The sequence below is a fragment of the Vigna umbellata genome, chromosome 1 (assembly GCF_029865625.1).
Source record: "Vigna umbellata cultivar VRB3 chromosome 1, Vumbellata_1.0, whole genome shotgun sequence".
Lineage (NCBI taxonomy): Eukaryota > Viridiplantae > Streptophyta > Magnoliopsida > Fabales > Fabaceae > Vigna > Vigna umbellata.
The window spans coordinates 31,623,794-31,642,836 of NC_142165.1; the positions used below are offsets into that span (position 1 = coordinate 31,623,794).

The 19,043-nt window shown below is 31.5% G+C and overlaps 1 protein-coding gene across 1 annotated transcript; it reads right to left on the bottom strand.

Annotated features, from left to right (window-relative positions):
• Positions 1–14,679: 14,679 nt before the first annotated feature.
• LOC124829868 (protein PHOSPHATE-INDUCED 1-like) lies at positions 14,680–15,829 on the bottom strand. The gene has a single exon (XM_047303451.2). It carries the CDS (start codon positions 15,757–15,759, stop codon positions 14,827–14,829), a length of 933 nt encoding a protein of 310 aa, XP_047159407.1. The 5' UTR covers positions 15,760–15,829; the 3' UTR covers positions 14,680–14,826.
• Between the last annotated feature and the right edge of the window lie 3,214 nt (positions 15,830–19,043).

Consider the following 19,043-nt stretch of genomic DNA (forward strand, 5'->3'; position numbering starts at 1 on the left):
TTGTGTTGTTTATATATAGGTACGATGAAGATGGAGTGTGATTTGATTTTGGATATGGTTTTGTTTTGTGTTATGTTATGTTAGTTAATAGAAAGCGTGTTTTTTCAAGCACCACTGTCTCTGTCAGCTGCTAATATATATCCTTCTACGTGCATGCTTTATCTTCTGGTATATATTGTCATCTAATAATTAAATAGTTAATGTTTCGATGGAGATTTTAGAGCAACACTATCCACCCTTTTCTATTATAAATATCTCTTTAACGTAAATAAATATGCTGTATAAATATGTATTGCCATGTAATGCTAATTAATGGTTAGATGTATATTTTAGATAAATGATACACCAATACTTTTCTGTCATAAATATCTCCTTAACGCGAATAATCTTTTTGTGTTGTGTGTTTGGTTTTGGATTATAAGTGGTTGCAGAAAAAAATGTGAAAACATGAAGTTTAATCCAAGTTTAAATAAAAATGGATTAATTTAGTTGGTTTTGATATGTTAGACGATGAAAATTTGAGTCTAATTAGTCTTTGGTAATGTGGAAGAGAGAGGGAGAGGAGGAAAGAAAAGAAGAGAAATGGGAGAAAGTACAGTGGTTAGTTGGAGTAAATGATGAGAAAAAGAAGAGAAAAGAGATGGTGGGTTCCAGTTATAGTTTCCATTAAAAATGCTATGAAAAATGAGAAAGTTTGTTATGTAATTAGAATACGATGGATTGAAATGTATTTTTAGACTTTTATGACACTCATAATTAATTATACATTTTTTTTTAAGTTCACTCTTTTTACTAATTATTTCAATTAAACAGTAATTTTTATATTTATTTATTAATTTCTTATTTTTTCTCTTTGTCAAACAAACCATAAAATCATCACTTTGATTTGATTTAATATTATTATTATTTTTTAAAATTGGTAAAATATTATGAGACAAATTGAAGTCAGACCGGATTCTAGGGTGGCATGTTATCTTTAATTAGAAATTAAAAATTAAGTTTTAAGTATAAAAATTCACTTTTGTTAATAATTACCAAATTAGTAAATACTAAAAGTGTTTTTTAACCCAAAATAACTAAATCAAAATTTTCTTACTATATCAGTTATTATATGTGTATGTGTATGTATTTCTTTATTTTTCTAAACATCAAGTAGAACATAAGTGTCCTGATAAAATAATTAAAATTCTGAAAGATAATTTTTTAATCCATACAATTATAAAATGACGATTATTTAGGCTGCAAAAATTACCACCATAAAAGGAATTTATATTTAACAATTTAAAGAATAAAAAAATATTTGCAATTATAAAAGTTAATTGACGTATGAGCGGATGGAAGTTTCTGAACGTGTTGTTGGCAGCCTGCTGGCACGATGTATCATTCTCATCCGCCGATGTTACTAAGATTTAATACCATTTTGACTCAAATTATTTGAAACCTTTTAATTCATTTATCCCATCATCAAGGTATTAATTAAAAAATACAAAAAATATTATAAACATATTTTAGAAAATAAAATATACCATTTTAGTGATGCATGATATTTGTTATTAAAATGCGCTTGTGCCAATATATGAAAAAAAGTAAAAAAATAAAAGTTAGTCGTACAACATACTTTTTTTTATCATAATGGAGGATATTAATTATGATTTTAATATGTTCTAAGATTGATAGTTGAAAGAAAAAAAAAAGATGATGATGAATGAGTATAGGTTTAAATTGATTGGTACCAAACGAAGAGAAAATATTAAGAATTAGTTTGGTCTTATTGATTATAGCTTACTAAATTACTTTGACAAGGCATAAGTACCCAACTATTCGGTCTCGTGATCGAGTTACACGTCTTACTACAACTACGCAAAAACACACTAAATAAATGAAATTGATGATATAGCAGAAAATAAATTTGCCCCACTATTTATGATTATTGCAACGCGGATTAATAAATTACCGCTAATTATATCGTCCTTGAGGCATAGCAACCTTCCCATGCATACATTGACTTATATTATTTGCGTGTTAAAAAGAAAAAGTATACAATAATGATGACCACGTTATATTCTATATGTTTTCTTCTATGATACACAGAATTTAATTTTCGTCGTTTCTCGATTCGTTAAAGATAAACTTAATTTATATTATATATAAATATAAATTTTATTTTATAAATTAATTTGTAAAATTGAATTAAATTTAAAATTTATTAAAATTATGAATTAAAGTTTATCCTAATTTAGAATGACAAAGAAATTTGTATCTTAAAAATCTGTAAATAAAAGATGGCATGAAGACTAAATAGATATCCACGAATATATATTATATATATATATATATGTATGTATGTATATATATATGTATGTATGTATATATATATATGTATGTATGTATTTAATTATTTATTTGTTAATATATAAGTACGAATATTATGGTAGGAGTTTCTTTTATATTTTTCTTAAAAAATAATTATCAGTGAATTTTATTTTAATATTTTTTTCTTAAAATGAAGTTATCAAAACAAAACTACTCGTGAAAAATGCATTATTGAATAATTATTTAAAATTTGACTTCATATGTTTTCATTTTTATTTAGACCTATAAAATTGAAACTATTAATTTTTTAGAATTTATAATTTGGTAAACCCCATTCAAATTTACATTATATTAACATTTTAATAAGTAATTTGATTTAAAATGTACTTTAAAAATATTTTTATTTAATTTTCTATTTTAAAGATATATAAAAATATTTGAGAGTATCATGTATAATCACGTATATAAAAAAATTCGTGGATATTTTTCATGTATCAACTAATAATAAAACAAGTAACATAATAAATAATAAATATTTTTAAGTGAATTGAATATTAGTATTATATTATCCTTACGAAAACCAACTCTTTATTATTCTAATTATAATAAAATTTATTATTTATTAAATTTATTATTTCAAACGCTATTAAAGCAACTAGGTTAGTGGATCTAACGTCAGTAAAGATATCTCCAACACCTCATAGCACTAGTGCCGCTGAGAAATCAAAGGACACCAATATCTACCGCGAATTTTCATTAAACATAAAAGAAGCAGTGTTCTCCACCAAATTGAAGAAAGACTCGTAAACGTTGGTGTTAACGAGAGTGGACTCCAATATCAACATTTTTAAAATCATCCAAACGGTGTTCATGATTAATTGTGACCTCACAACAAACCTATTCTCATCACTGCAACTCATCTCTACCATCCAACAAATTTATATCAATCTTTTCCAATATATTTACTTTATCTTTATTATTTCTTTTAAGTCTCTTTTAGTTGAAATTACGTCTTCAAATGCTAAAGTTTTCATCATATCATACAAGAGTTACAATCTAAGTTCAAAATTATAAAGTGAATAAAAACATTTACAGATCATATTTAAAATATACGTTCACTGAACATTTGCTTAGTTTTGAACTCCTAATTAATTTTGATCTCTGTAAATGTTGAAATAATTTTTTTAGTTCTTATAAGTATATAAATTTTAAATTTCAGTCCCATAAAATATTGTAATACAATAATCAGTACAAAGTATAACTAAAAAAAAATAGATGAATTAGTAAAAGTATAAGAATAAATAAATTATATACATGTATTCCTCCCAGTTGTGTCGTATTAGCCGTGATAGAAAAAGCAAAGAGAGAAAGATTGGAAAAGTATGGGGCATATTTAGAGGCGTATACAATTATATTTTTGGTGATGATAAATACGACCTAAACCATAAATGTGAGGTATTGTGTGGAGCAACGTTTGGTGATTACAGTCCAAATTGTATTTGGTTGCGTTTGCTGGGAGATAGAATAAACCGTGTGAATGCCAATGGATGTTGTATGGTGTAGTCATGGTTCTACTATGGCGGTTTACACGTATCTATCATCTAGGGATCATGGTCCCCTCGGCATTGTATAGTGCAGGTTGAAATGATGGATGCATTGGGACTATAATATTCAAGAACTTAGTTTATATGTTGTAGATGCAGATAAGTCGATCATGTATAAAACTTCAAATATTTTATGCCTAAGTGCACCCTTTGGACAGCTGCTTCATTCACTCCACTTGTTTGTTTTTATGCCATTTCGATTTCGGCTTTATAGTGATGGATGGTATAACTTTTGGATTGAATAGAAGTCATTCCTGTTAGAAATATTGACTAAATTTAAGAAGAGTGAATTGAGAAACTGAGTGAAAAATTAACTTTGGATTAACTAGTTATTCAAAGAAAATATTTGTTTTTATTAGAATAAAATATAATTAGATATTATAGATGGATTGACATAAAAAAATTATGTATATAAGATATAATTGATATTGAGTTATTTTTTAAAATTAAAGACTTTTTTTTAAAAAAATCTCTTAAACTTGAAAATTGTTAAATCCAACAAAAGTATATGAAAATTAAACCTCTATAAGAAAACAAATCTACGAAGAATAAGATTTATACCTATAGAATCATCTAACTTCTCAACTGCTTTACCCCACCTCTTACAGAAACAATTGAAAAGATTGTCTTCCTAAGTTCACACCATTAAGGTGATCATCGCAAAGAGAAAACAACACACAACATACAACACAAAAGTAAGAGTAAACTAGAATACAAATAATTAAAGATATATTAATACATGTTAAACATTCACCTAAGATATACACAACAGATCAAACCAAGCAAACACTTTATGTATGACCACACTTTAACTTTACCATCCAGATTAGTACAAATATTGAGCTATGGCAGTTCATGCACTTGTTCGGGTGAAACAACTAGCCTACCCCAAGCTAACGTACAAGGTTAGTTCGTTATCACTTGCCTTAGGTCAAGGTAAAACTCCTAGACTAGGACCTCCTACTATTCTCACAACATGCCTCACCCTTAACTACTTGAGAATTAGTGACCATTAGAATGTCAGGATGAACTCCAAGACCAAGCTTTCCATATTCATACTTACAATACTTGAAACCACCATTAAGAAGTTTCTCCTTGGAATTCTCTTCCATACCTTTGAAACCATTGAGATCACTTCACCTTTACATAGTACACCAATACATGAGACTACTGATCATACATTAAAGAAATAACAACACCTATACAAGTCATTAGAAATCACACAATAACACAATTTCTTTAAGGGATCTTATTACTCACATTTAGGTAAAGAAAACAGCTTTGAAACACTCACCAACAGCTTCAGAAGGGTCCAAAACCCCCGAAACGACCTAAAGAAAGTCCAAAACGGACATCTCAAACCCTCAAAACTCCCTAAAACTGTTGCATTGGTGCTTAGGGGCGCCTAAGGGAGCTTAGAGGGCACCAGGGCGTGAGCTGGACAGAAACGACGGGCGCCTAAGCCCCATACCCGTTGACGACAACTTTCAAATTGGCTTTTGATGCACTTGGAACTTGTTATAATGATCAAAGGGATTTTTCTAGACATTATAATTGATGGGTAAACACATTTATAAGTAGAAGTAAGCATCCATTTGATCATTAAACCCAAGATTAGGTGTAAACCATTTTTGACACTTCAAAAGCACTTAAACTTGGATTTTCACCTTCTACACCAAATTTCTACAACCTAACCATTTGAACAAGTCCTAATTAAGTTAATAATACATTATAAATCATCACATATAGCCCAAAACTTCTAATTTAGAATCTCACTTGTCAAAAGCCCTAAAACTAGGCTAAATCAAGTCAAATTCAACCTATTAACTATCAAATTATCTTATATAAGATTTTCTACCATTCTCAAGGTGCAAACAAGTTTTAAATACCCCCAACAACATATTCAAAGGTTCAGTTTAGATCTTACTCCTTTCCTTTAGGCTTTAGCTATTCAAAACCTTTAAAATTGAATCTGTTACCAGGTAAAACTCAACATTTCAACTACTAATTCCTTTTATCTCATATTTCCATTAACTAAGAACTTAGACAAGTTTCAAATTACCTCATGACAGTACCAAAACAATTCCCATAACATTTCCATACCCATTTCTAATTTTTACTAACCAAAACCCCTCCTTTTAAAGCTTGAAATCTAAGTAAATTGATCAATAATTTCAACAACTACTAGAATTTTGTTTCAACAATAAAATACCCTTATTACACACAATTACAACAATATCCAATAAAAATCATTTCATCATACTACACTGACACCATATAATCAAAAAACCAATTTAACATACATTAATTTTACTCAATCAAACCAATTTTTACTAAAACGTCTATAAATTATAGAAACACTAAATTTACACTACAATTACAACTAAGACAAGGTGTAACTTCCCTTACCTCACTAGAAACAACTCCAACTCAAATAACACTCTGCCGATTACTTGAATCGCAAGGAATACCTAGAGGAACCTACGAAATATCAAATTGAAAACAGACAGCGTCCTTAGAATTCTAGATGAACCAAGAAAAAGAAGGAGAGGCATGATTACACATGCAATAGTACCAAATTCTTCTAAAATAGATTTGGAACGGAAGGAAAAAAGGAGTCGAAACTTACTTACTCTATTGCAAAAACTGATCGAATAGAAATGTAGACCTCGTCGCCGTGGTCGATTAGGCACCTCCTAATCGTCAAAGAGATGACTCAGGAGTTAGAACTCTTAGAGAGAATGTAGAGAAATCTAGAAAAATAGTTTCTAGAGATGAAACATTTTAAAATAATAAAATTCATTTATAACAAAATTATTTATAACTAAACATTTAGTATTAAAATAATTGAGTCTGACTATTTTTAAACTATCATCATTTCTAAAATATCATTTTTTGGAGTTTCACAATTAGAGAAAATATTGATTTTTACAATTAGAGAAAATCTATTACTCATATATTTAGTTACAATTTATCGTCTAATTTTTTTTGGCTAATAACAAACTTCAACATTTAGAATATCTTGATTAAGATGGAGATAATATTTTTTTATATGCTAGAAAATCAACTACTGAGTTTTACATTTTTCTTGGTGCTTCTTTAATTTATTAAAGTTTGTCAATTAAGATACTATGTCCAAATCTTCAATAGAATTAGAATATCTTACTTTGTCTTAAATGGCAAGTGGAGTAGTTTAGCTATAATAATTACTCAAACATTTTGAAGTTGCAATTGACACAACTATACTTTTACAACATATGCATCTTACTTTTAATCCCTATCACCAGGAGAGGTCCAAACATATGGATTGACTGTCACTTCATTTGTGAACTTGTTCAAAACAACTCTTGACATTCATTAATATTAGAACTGAACATCAAATACTTGATATATTTACCTAGGTCCTTCTTGCTACCACTTTTAATTTCATTAGTAAGTTAAGAATTATCATCTGTTATCCAACTTGAAGGGATATTAGGATATATAAATAGATATTATAAATAAATATTCTAAATATTATATATAATCAATTATTATGTTTTCTGTTCTTCTCAATTTGTTAGTATGTTTTGTTACTATATGTAATTATCACTTTTTATAAACAATACATTTTAATTCAATAAATTATTTTATTTATTTATCTTTTTAAAATAAACCGATTTTGTGAATATGAAAAATCTTACATGATTAAATATGAACATAAATATATATAAGATTTGATTTTTTAATTTGGATACGAGAACAAAATACCCGTCTTAGTCCCAATTTTATATTACTAAAACTTTTAATATAGAAAAGGGTCCAATATGTTTTCTGGTCTTTTGATACTATCTTCTGCTTAACACTAAACATATTTTAAAACATCAAACACCAAAACTCTAACAATGAATCTAAATTGCTCACATGACATGAGGTTAGGTTGATTCTGTGATGAGGTGCGTAGGTTTAATAATACCTGCCATCACGTTCCAAAAGTATATGACATGGGCTAAAGTTTAGTAAATTAAAAAAGTAAAATGACTTTTGTGTTTCCGAAATTGAGCTAAACAACTTCAAATGAAATGAATTAAACGACACGTATTTGACTTTCCTGAAGATGAAGAAGAGAGCATTGAAAGTGCGGTTGGTAAGAGCAGAGTTTTGGGTGGTGGTAATTATAAGTAAGTGGGGTTGGCAAAGCCAAAGAAGGTACACACAAACCTATGATATTGGAAAGATTACTCTGACCAACACTGATTCCAACTCTGGTTTGGTCGGTGAACAATAAACAATGAATGTGAAACACTGTTGTGTTCGTGAGATTTGGGGAACCCAACCCCGTGTTGCGTTGTGTGTGGTGTGTGCTGTGTGTTGGTGTGTTCAAATAAAAACGGTGCCACAATACAAACGATTCAACACGTAGCATATGAAAATGCATCGATGGGCCTTTGCCATTTTTGCTTTGGGAAATTGGGAAGGTAATGGGTGGGCCAAGGCAACCGACCCTGTTGAAATTTCGGGCATACAGTTGTACCCTCACTAATTTGGATTCCCTCTGTTGTGTTGGTACTAAAACACAAGTTAACCATCTTAGGAAATAAACTTCCCAGTTTTTTAAAATAACAATATTAAGTTATCATATTTCCTCTAAATAGAACATTCTTTACTATTTCAAGTAATTTTATTATCTTTTACTCTCATTGGCATTTTAAATAAAAACAGTTTTTAATAATCATAATATTATTGTGACTTATTTAGTTAGATTATTTTTTTTGTTAAATATGATTCTTTTTCTCTAAACTATTTATTAAAATTGTATTTCATCCTGTTTTAAAATGTACCAATTTTGTCTCTATACTTTATAAAAGAATATAAAATATCTTTGCCAATAAATGAAAATTAACAGGTTTCTTCTCATGTCTCTCTTCTCATTACAATAAAAAGTTCTTAAGTTCTCAATTTAAGGATGAGAGCGGAGATAGCATAGGCCATAACGACAAATCATGCATGACAATGTAGAAAAGTTTGTGCTTTAAATTTGTCACTATTGTTAGCTTTCTTCGTAACCTAAAATCCTATTTTTATTGTGATGTCATACTTCCTAGTCATGGTCCAAACACTTTCAAGAAGAGTTGAAGTCATTTGTGAAATATGAGTCTAGACTCTATTTCTACGATTATCATGAAGCTTTCAGAGTAAGAATAATTTTGAGACTTGTATTTTGGGTCAAGTAGTCTAGGATTTATTTATGCTTTGTATTATGGGCTAGCAGTATAGAATTTATTTTGGGCCTTATATTTTGGGCCAAGTAAAATAGAGTTTTGACCACTCAAGTCGACAAAGGGCCCAGACCCAATGTTGACCAAAATGGGATGCAAATTTGGCTTAGTTGACCAAGGGGTCAAAGTTTTTATCTAACTTGGTGGACAAGAAGAGTGGGTCGTCCATGCCAAGTAGAATAAAGTTTTGACCACTCAAGTCAACAAAGGCCAAGGCCCTTGACCAATGTGGGATGCAAATTTGGCTTAGTTGACCAAGGGGTCAACGTTTTTATCTAACTTGGTGGACAAGGAGAGTAGGTCGTCCATGCCATGTGTCCTCCTACGTTTGGAGAGTTTTTCCTCCTAGTTAGTGACAACATGTCACTCTAGGAATGGAGAGGATTTTCTCTTTACTCTCTAAGTTAGCCAATGTAGGGTTTTTAGGTCTAGCTTCTACAAATTAGGAGACACCCTTAGTCTATAAATAGAGGTGTCTGACACTCTTGTATTCACCTTTGAAATAAAGTAAAGTTATTATGTCATTTTGTGCACATAAACTCTAGTAAGGTCACCCTAGGCTAGAGCAACCCAAGTGGCCTTCTCCAGCCTCCTTCCTCCAAGAGTTGGCCCAACCTTCTTAGAGCATAACTGAACACCACCTCCATCATCCATAAAACATCACAAAACCGTGAGCTTAGCTCCCTTGTCCATCAAAGCTTCCACACCATATCATCCTTCACCCATCTCCATGGCTTTTCTTCTAGTTTTGGCCCAACCTAGCTAGGAGATTGTCATCATTTTGTATCAAGAGCTTAGGTTCTTCAAGATATAAGTATCTTGGTCTCTATCTTTGTGTTTAAATTTCGTGTTGTTCATGTTTTCTCCTTATTGTCTTATTGTATCTATCTTGAAATGGTCCAAATCAACCTCGTTTACTCTTTAGTTAACGTTCACGATTTTCAAAGTTAATATGCAGCTAGCTTAGAGGTCAAAAAAATATGTATTTATAGTAAAATTAAAGCTCTTTGAGTCTTAATTCCAACCAAAAATGATTGCATTTGGATTTCTATGTCGAAAGTTATCATCAAAATAGTCAGCAAAGGTCAGAACTGCCAAAATGTTGTCATCAACATTTTCCAGGTTTTGTTTTAGTAATTTAGGCTACTATTTATGTGCTTTTAAATTTTTTGTTAAGTTTTTTCTTGATATATGTTTGGTCATTTTCAATATTTTGAGTGATTTTGATTTTCTAATCCATCCATGTTGTATACTCCTTTTATTGTCTTTTTCTTCTAGTAGTACTTGAGAAACCATCAAATATATATATATATATATATATATATATATATATATTATATATTATATATACTTGGATTTCAAAATTGCACCATATACAACCTTTTGAGTACCTTATCTATTAGAAAGTGAGTTTTTAAGCTTAATTCAACCCCACAAAACTGGCTTGTAAGGTTAGGTTTGCACCTCACTTATATATTATAATTTGGCCTTATCTCTAGTCGTTGTGGGACTTCCAACACATCCTCTTCACTCCGAGGTATAGACATCTCGTGCGTGATAGTAAAAATTGGGTGGTCCGATAACGGCCCGATAGTAGGTGGAATAGAAAAATAGAATGCCCACTTAGAACTCGTTAGGATATGCTCTAACCATTGCTTTGATACCATATTAGAAAGTGAGTTTTTAAGCCTAACTCATCCCCACAAAACCGGCTTGTAGGGTGAGGTTTGCACCAAATTATAAACTATGAATTGGCCTTATCTCTAGTCGATGTGAGACTTCCAACACACCCTATTCACACCGAAGTATAGACATCTTGTACGTGATAGCAGAAATTGGGTGGTCTGATAACGGCCCGATAACGGGTGGAAGAGAAGAATAGAGTGCCCACTTAGAACTCGCTAGGATAGGCTCTAATCATGACTCTGATACCATATTAGAAAGTGAGTTTTTAAGCCTAACTCATCCCCACAAAACCGACTTGTAGGGTGAGGTTTGCACCCAATTATAAACTATGAATTGGCCTTATCTCTAGTCGATGTGGGACTTCCAACATTATCTTTGAAGTTTTTGGTTGATACTTGTCATTAGATCATTGACAAGTTCATAAAAAAAAATTTCTATTATCTTGTTGAAGTTTCAAACTTTATTTTGATTCGAGTAAGTTTTCTTCGATTGTGTTTTTTGTTCTTTGGGCTTTCAAAACCAATATTTCACCTTTGTTTCTAGTGTGTGGTAGTCTTGTTTTTCACTTAAACATAATGGATAAATAACTACTAAAAACTTTTAAGCAAAGACCTCAAAAAGAGTACCAAAGAGAGCTTAGAAAAGTGCTGAAAAATTGAGTGCATTGACCACTACCATTACTTTTGTTATGAATATGTTTGGGAATGTTTTGCTCACTGTTTTGAGCATTTTATTTCATTTCCCAACAACTTAAGTCTTGGCCAATGATGCTAAAAGAGTGATCTTAATGTCCCATTTGCTAAAAGCTTTCCAAAGACAAGAAGCACCCACTTGATATTCTAGTACTTTTTGTTTTTGTGCATGTACTCTAGTATCTTTCTTTAAGACTTCTTTTGATTGCTTAACCTTCTTTTCTTACCATTTAATTTCTTGATTGCCTTCTTATTTTTCTTGGTTTTGTCATACACAAACTCCTTTTGCAAAGCCTTTATTGTTTTTAAACCTTTTTTTGCTTTTCCCTTTGGACTCCATCTTCTTGGTTTTGTGCATTATTTTTGGTGTAGGTTCTATTTTTTGTGGTGAGCCAATATCTTGGAGGTATCATCCTAGGTGGTGGAGACCTAAGGGGAGCTTGAAGTCTAGAGTGGTAGCCAAGAAGAAAAGGGAGAAACATTTGGAAAGAAGAACAATTTATTTGTATTTCTTTGCTTTGTATTTGCTTCCTTTTTGCCTTGTAACTTTCGACCTTGTTAGTTGTCTTGGGGGAGTCTTTGGTACTCAATCCCACCTCCTAACATGAACCTCTAAACCTTAGTGAATTGCGTTTTTTTAGTTGATTACATTGAAGGAAACCAAAGTTCTTCTAACTTAGTCGTTAGATCGCATACTTAGTTTATTGCTTTCTTTAATTTTGATAACTTAGTGTGTGTGTGTCTACTATATATTTCAATTTTAATTCCCTTTGAGAGGTTTGGAGTAAGAGTACCTAAGGTAAACTTTGGCTAGGAAAGACTTGGTTCTTAAGCAATCATTTGTGATTCACCTCCCTTTCTTGGAAGTGAACTTGGGTTTTTTTGGTTCTTTAAGTCTCTTAAGGAATCTCTTTTGAATTACTAAGTAATTATTTATACATAACATGTTTTTTTTTGAAAAAAAAAATGATTTTTTATATTAGTTTGCATTTAAGTCATAGTGAGGATGAGCTACATTATAAAGTTGAGAGTGACACTTCATTCTTTGGTGAGAGTATTAGTGCATTGTCATATTTAGCTTAGGAGAAAAAGATACAAGAGCTTCATCCATTCTTTGTTAAGCATAGTAAATATTATATCCTTAGTTTATGCATTTCTAGGTTTGTAGGACATGTAAGTGAGTGGTGGGACCACAGACAATCAAGTGTTGAGAGGAGTAGAAATCTCAAATTAAAGATTGATATGATTTGAGAGCATGCATGAGAAACAAACAAGATGACACAGATCTTCTTATACCTATCATAATATGTTTTGAACATAATTTCAATTTTATCATTATATCTACCAATTATGACAGGTTTTCTAAAATACGTTATAATAACTTTTACTTTTATTACAAAAATGTCATCAGTCATCTTATTATTACAAATGAATTTCATATTTCCTATGGTGTAATAAATTGTTATAAAATCTTTTTTTTTCACTAGTACGTTCACCATTAAACAAAATTAATATTTAAATAGTAAATATAATATTTAAACCTCTTAACGTAAAAAAAGATAGTTAAACTATAGAATTGATTTTCACGAAAAATTAAAAAATAAGGTAAAATGTAATATATTTACATTTGGTCAGATAAAAATAAAATCTATTTGTTGATAAAAGAGGAGATGTGAATGTAATAATATTCATTTCTAAAAAGGGAAGGCTGAGTAAAAGTATTTGTAAGTTGTTTACAATATAAATCATGTATTATTTATGAAATCCTATTCAAAATAAGAACAAACAATTGTATTCAAAATATAATTAAAGTGTAAGTATAATTTTTTAGTTAGATACATTAATCATTTTAGAAACTTCGTATAACTATAAAACATTTTAAATATTTTTTGATGTTATAATATGCTCGTTTCTGAATAATTAAAGAGAATTATTGTGTATTATAAACAGTTATGGAATTATTGTAAGAGTAGAAAAATTGGAAAAGTTCGTATAATTTGAAAAGTGAAACAAATGATTGGTATCAAAGGAATAACTATTATAGTATCTTTAATAAACATGCTAGCAACATTACATATATTATTGTACATATAATTCACTTATAAAGAAGTTATCCACGTGCAGGGATTTGAGTTAACAATGACTACCAGTAATGTATTTGTTGAGAAAGTGGAGTTAATTTAACTAAATTGCTCTAAAACGTAACATGTGTATGATTTTTCTTTATTTTGTGTATGAAAAGTTAAAGTGAATTATGGATTAATTATATTTTTAGTTTTAAATTTAGACGCGAATTAATCGAATTTGAATGTTAAACACATTTTATGATGAGGTTTGAATTGTTTATATTTTACATTTAGTATTTTACATTTCTTTGTTTAAAAAGTTTGAGGGCGATCCTAAATAACAATACTTCCCTTTACTTCTGATCACAAATGAATTTGGTTATGTGATGTTATCTTACAAGATTCTGAATGTTTGTATGATGAATAGAATTGGGAAGGAGATTTCAAAGGTTTTGGTGCAGTGGAATTCATTGTTGGTTACCACAACGTTGAAGACAAAGTTGCTATAAAAGAAAGAGTAATGTAACCAATACAGAGGAAGGTTCTCTATATATAGAGAAAAATAGTCATGTTTTAAGAGATGAAAAGAGCAAAAGAATGCACAAGAGGATGAAAGAACTTCTATTGGTAGGAATTTTCTCCTCCTCCTCCTGATTTCCTTTCTCTTTTAACGGTCTTTTGCTACTCCAATCATCTTCTTCCTGAACCCTTTTTTGAAATTCATATTGCCTTTGATGTCAGGTATGAGATTGTAGGTTCCACAATTTATAATGGAGTTTGATGGAATCTTGTTGAGCTTAACATCATCTTTACTGTGCTCTATAAAATCTGGCCGATATCATGTGTGTTGTCCATAAAATATGGCCGAGCTCATCAATTTAGCCCAAAATCATGTTAATATTTATCACAGTAAAAAAATAATTATAAATATTAACATGGACAGATCACTTGTAAAAAAATGTTATGAAAGTATAATTACCCATTTTATAATTCCTTGTCTCAATACCTGACATTTTATATATCACTAATACATTGTTAATTTGAAAACTGAAAGAGATGATTGGTATCAAAAGAATATCTTTTATTGTATATTTAATAAAACTACTAACAACATATAGGAATGTTTTCTTACAAAAGGAACGAACAAATAAAAGAATCTCTGATATTGACTAAAAGCTAAACGTAGATGACACGTTGAGCGGCGGTTTTAGACGATGGTTGAACAGGCAGAGGTTTTAGGGTCGACGAGAGCTGGCAAGAGATACTTCCTTCCGTCGACCCCATTGGCATTGTAGCTGGCACCGGTTGTGGGGTCCACCAAGAGGTTCCCTGCATAGCCAGGGTAGGCGCCCTTACCGTAGACGCCGGTGCAGGCGGAGGCGGCTTCCAGCGGAGCCTCTTTGGGTCCCTGGAAGTAGCCGTTCCCGAAAGGGTTAGTCACAGTGCCGGCCAAGAGGCTAGCCACGTTGATGACCATGCCGTCAATGCCAACATCGTTGTTGGGTGCAACCAGAGCTGGGCTCTGGGGACCGTAAATGGGTTGGTGGAATGGCCAGGCGCATTGCCCCGGGCACTGGGTTTCAGAGTTACCCACCCAAATGTATGCGAACTTGTACCTCTTTCCGTTGATGCGCGCCCCCACGGAGGACCCGTGAGTCCCGCACCTACTGGAGCAGAATCCTTCCACTGCAACGTCAGAGGAGGTGAGAACAACGTTAATGGCGTTTCTCTGTTGACCCTTGGATGCGAGTTTCACGATTTGATCGGTGGTGAGTGATTTGCCGAAGGAGTAGTTTTCATCGAGGATTATGGTACCCGGAGAGAGGGCGAGTTTGGGGGATGGGGTTTTGTAGTACTTTTCGGTGGCTTTCCACCACGTGTCAACCGATGGTTGGGGCGTGACGGATTCGGGAGATGAAAGGGAGATGATGAAGTCATTGAGTATGGCTGTCTGGTAACGCTTGAATTTGCCATACCAAATGAGGTTGACGGAGATATTGCCTGTGAGGAGGGGTCCTCTGTGGTATTGGAACTTCAGTCCGGGTTCTGACTCAGTGAGTTTCCTGGCTGAAGTGAAAGGAAGAATTGAAACAGCGAGAAAAAAACTAAGGAGAAAGCTTAAGGATGTAAAAGAGGCCATTTTGTATTTTGTAGAGAGAGGAAATAAATTGGTAGAAGAGTGAGAAAGGATCTGAATTGATGGAAAGAGAGAGGTGGTAGTAGAGATATTTATAGTGTTATGAGATACGTGATTGAAGGGAGAAAGGCGTAACGGTGAAGTGAGGAGCGGAGTTAAGTGGTGGAGGTGGCAACTTGAAAACGCGTTTCTGTTCTGTCATGATTAAGCAAATTGTGGGACAAGGTTTTTGTATGGTCGCAAAGTTAGTTAAGCGGAGACAGGGCATGTAAAGCTAAGTGGAGCATAAGCAACTGTAATAAACAGCTGTTATAAGGGACAAATAGACAAACCCGTGTTCATTTTGTAATTTGTGAAAGGCAAGATCCGTCTTTTTAATTTTATTTTATTTTTTATAGTAAAAGTCTGATTGGTTGAGATGGAATACATTGACTCTCTAAAGATCGCTCTCCTGTTCAAGTGTGCAAGAAATGTATCTTTTAGAATCTGTCATGTAAAAGTGACATAAAGTTACAAATCACTTCTAATATAGACCCGTGATAGATGGGAATTGTTTCTTATTCAGCCTAAGCATTCAAATTATAGTCCTTAAGGCTGTGTTCGTTTTAAGAAAATTTTCTGTTTAGAGAGATTTGCGAGCGAGTAACTAAATTTGTTATGTGTTCGGTTCAACTGAAATGCATGGACGGATTTGCGATGAAATGCGGGATAGTTACACTGTTCAGTCACCCGCAATTGTGCGAAGATTTGAGTGGATTCTCGCGAAAAAGTTGTATGTGCCCTCTAAAAACGACGCGACGTAATCGGTTACAGTAGTGTAATTGATTAGAGAAGAATAAAAAGTTTTGGCGGGTAGACGTAATCGGTTACGGCATACGTAACCGGTTACGCCCGGTTATGCAATCGCGCGAGGGTCGAACAGCGGAGGCAACTGGCGGCGTCTCGGGCCACAGCTCTCGACGACAGATTCGGTAGAGGCACGGCGAGGAGAGGCGATAGTATTTCTCTCTCCCGCGTGACCAGCGATGGTCCTGGCCCGGTGGCATCGGTCGCGGCTCGCGATGGTCGGCTCCCTCAGGTGGCGAAGACGCGAAAAAGACGAGAGATAGGGAAGGTGGTGGCGCGATGGCCGTTTTGGCGCGGTGGCCGGTTTGGTGGCACGCAGGGAAGACGCCCCGTCGTCGGAGTTCTAGGCTGGAAGGTGGCGTGGTGGCTGGATTCGAAGAAGCGCTGGCGACGTGCTGGGCCGAAGGGAAGGGCGCCATTCTTTCTCGCTCTGGGGAAGGGTCTGTGAGAGCAAATGGAGAGGAAGATGCTCAATCTAGGATTCCTAAAAAACGAATTGTGCCAAACTCTGAAACAAAAAAAAAAGATATATTTTCCTTGCACCCTCAGCTTTCCTTGCACCTCATCTTTCCTTTTCGAAAAAAAAAAATATAATACTTATTTTGATATTATAATTTAAAAACTCTACGTCTTAATAAAATTGAATATATTATATTTTCTAATTTATTAAAAATAAGTTGATTATTTAATTTTTATAATTTTTAAACATTAATTTTATAAATTATTCATATTTTTTTTCTTTATAAACATTTTTACAATTAAATATAATATTTATAAACAACATTTTATATTAATTTTATAATTAGGGGCATTTTGGTAATCTTTAATTTCTATCAATTAAACTAATTTTTAAAATCTATCACATCAATCAAATCCTACATTAATTCTCACAAACTTTACTTCCAAATCCACTCTCAATTACTCACAAATCCACTCAAAAAAACAACAAAAAAATTATCCTCAAATCCACTCAAATCCATTCAAATCATCTCCCCCAAATCATCTCCTTCAAATCAATCCAAACGAACACAGCCTAAAAGACAAGTGACTTCCTTACTAATATTTTAGACATTAAATTTAAAGATTATATTTTTATTTCTTACTATTTAAATATTAAATTTTTTTAATGCTAAACGTTTTTATTCTACAAATAAATGAATAATACAGCACAATTCATTATTCTTTCTCTCTAAAAAGGTTTAATAATTTTCATTTACGAATATTTTGTTCGGAGCTAAATGTTTAAAATATACTCTCCGCATTTTCTCCTAGTTATAATATAAAAATATTAAGACTATTTTTTAATAACATGTTTTTAATAATTATTAAATTATATTGTTTTTAGTTTTTAAGCTTGGATACAAAATTAAAATCATTTATGTTTTAAATTTTGATATATTTTGATCCTCAAAACTTTGAAATTGAATGGATATAGTTCTTCTAATTTAATGACAATAATTCTTTTAAACTGTTTAAATTCTGTTTAAACTAATTAATATTTCATGTAGAATGTAACCAATGGTGTAAAGAATTCAAACCTTATCGTAAAATGTGTTTAACTTTCAAAAAAATCTAATACAGTTGGATTAATTCCTTTGATACAATAATAGTTATTCCTTTGATACCAATCTTTTGTTTCACTTTTCAAATTATACGAACTTTTCCAATTTTTCTACTCTTACAATAATTCTATAACTGTTTATAATACACAATAATTCTCTTTAATTATTCAGAAACGAGCATATTATAACATCGAAAAAATATTTAAAATGTTGTATAATTATACGAAGTTTCTAAAATGATTAATGTATCTAACTAAAAAATTATACTTACAGTTTAATTATATTTTGAATACAATTGGTTGTTCTTATTTTGAATAGGATTTCATAAATAATATACATGAGTTATATTGTAAACAACTTACAAATACTTTTACTCAGCCCCTTGTTAGCCCTGGTTAGAAATGAACACTAGTGGAAAAATGACTTTTTATAACGTACAAAAATGATCTTTTATATCGTAGTTATTGGGGATATAGTTCTGGGCGATATAGTAAGTGTGCGCATTTTATAACGTAACAAAAATTTACGTTATAATATGTTAAACATATTATAACGTAGTTTCTGAAGTACGTTATAATATGCGCAGTTTATTATAACAAATTTTTCATTTGTCCGTTATAATAGGTGGAAGATATTATAACGTAGAAAATTTTGTACCTTATAATATGTTATATATTATTACGTATATATTATTGTACGTTATAATATGTGATCAACGTACCATATCATACATTGCTTAGTACGTTATAATAAATGTCTTTTTTTAAAAAATGATTATTAAATTTGACATCCAATGAAATTATAATAATATTCCTGTATTATCATCTCATCCAATCCATTTATAATAAATATAGCTTTAAATAAACAAATTTATTGAAA

Excerpts from the sequence above, each read along its gene's own strand:
- LOC124829868 (XM_047303451.2), bottom strand. The coding sequence starts at position 15,759 with ATGGCCTCTTTTACATCCTTAAGCTTTCTCCTTAGTTTTTTTCTCGCT.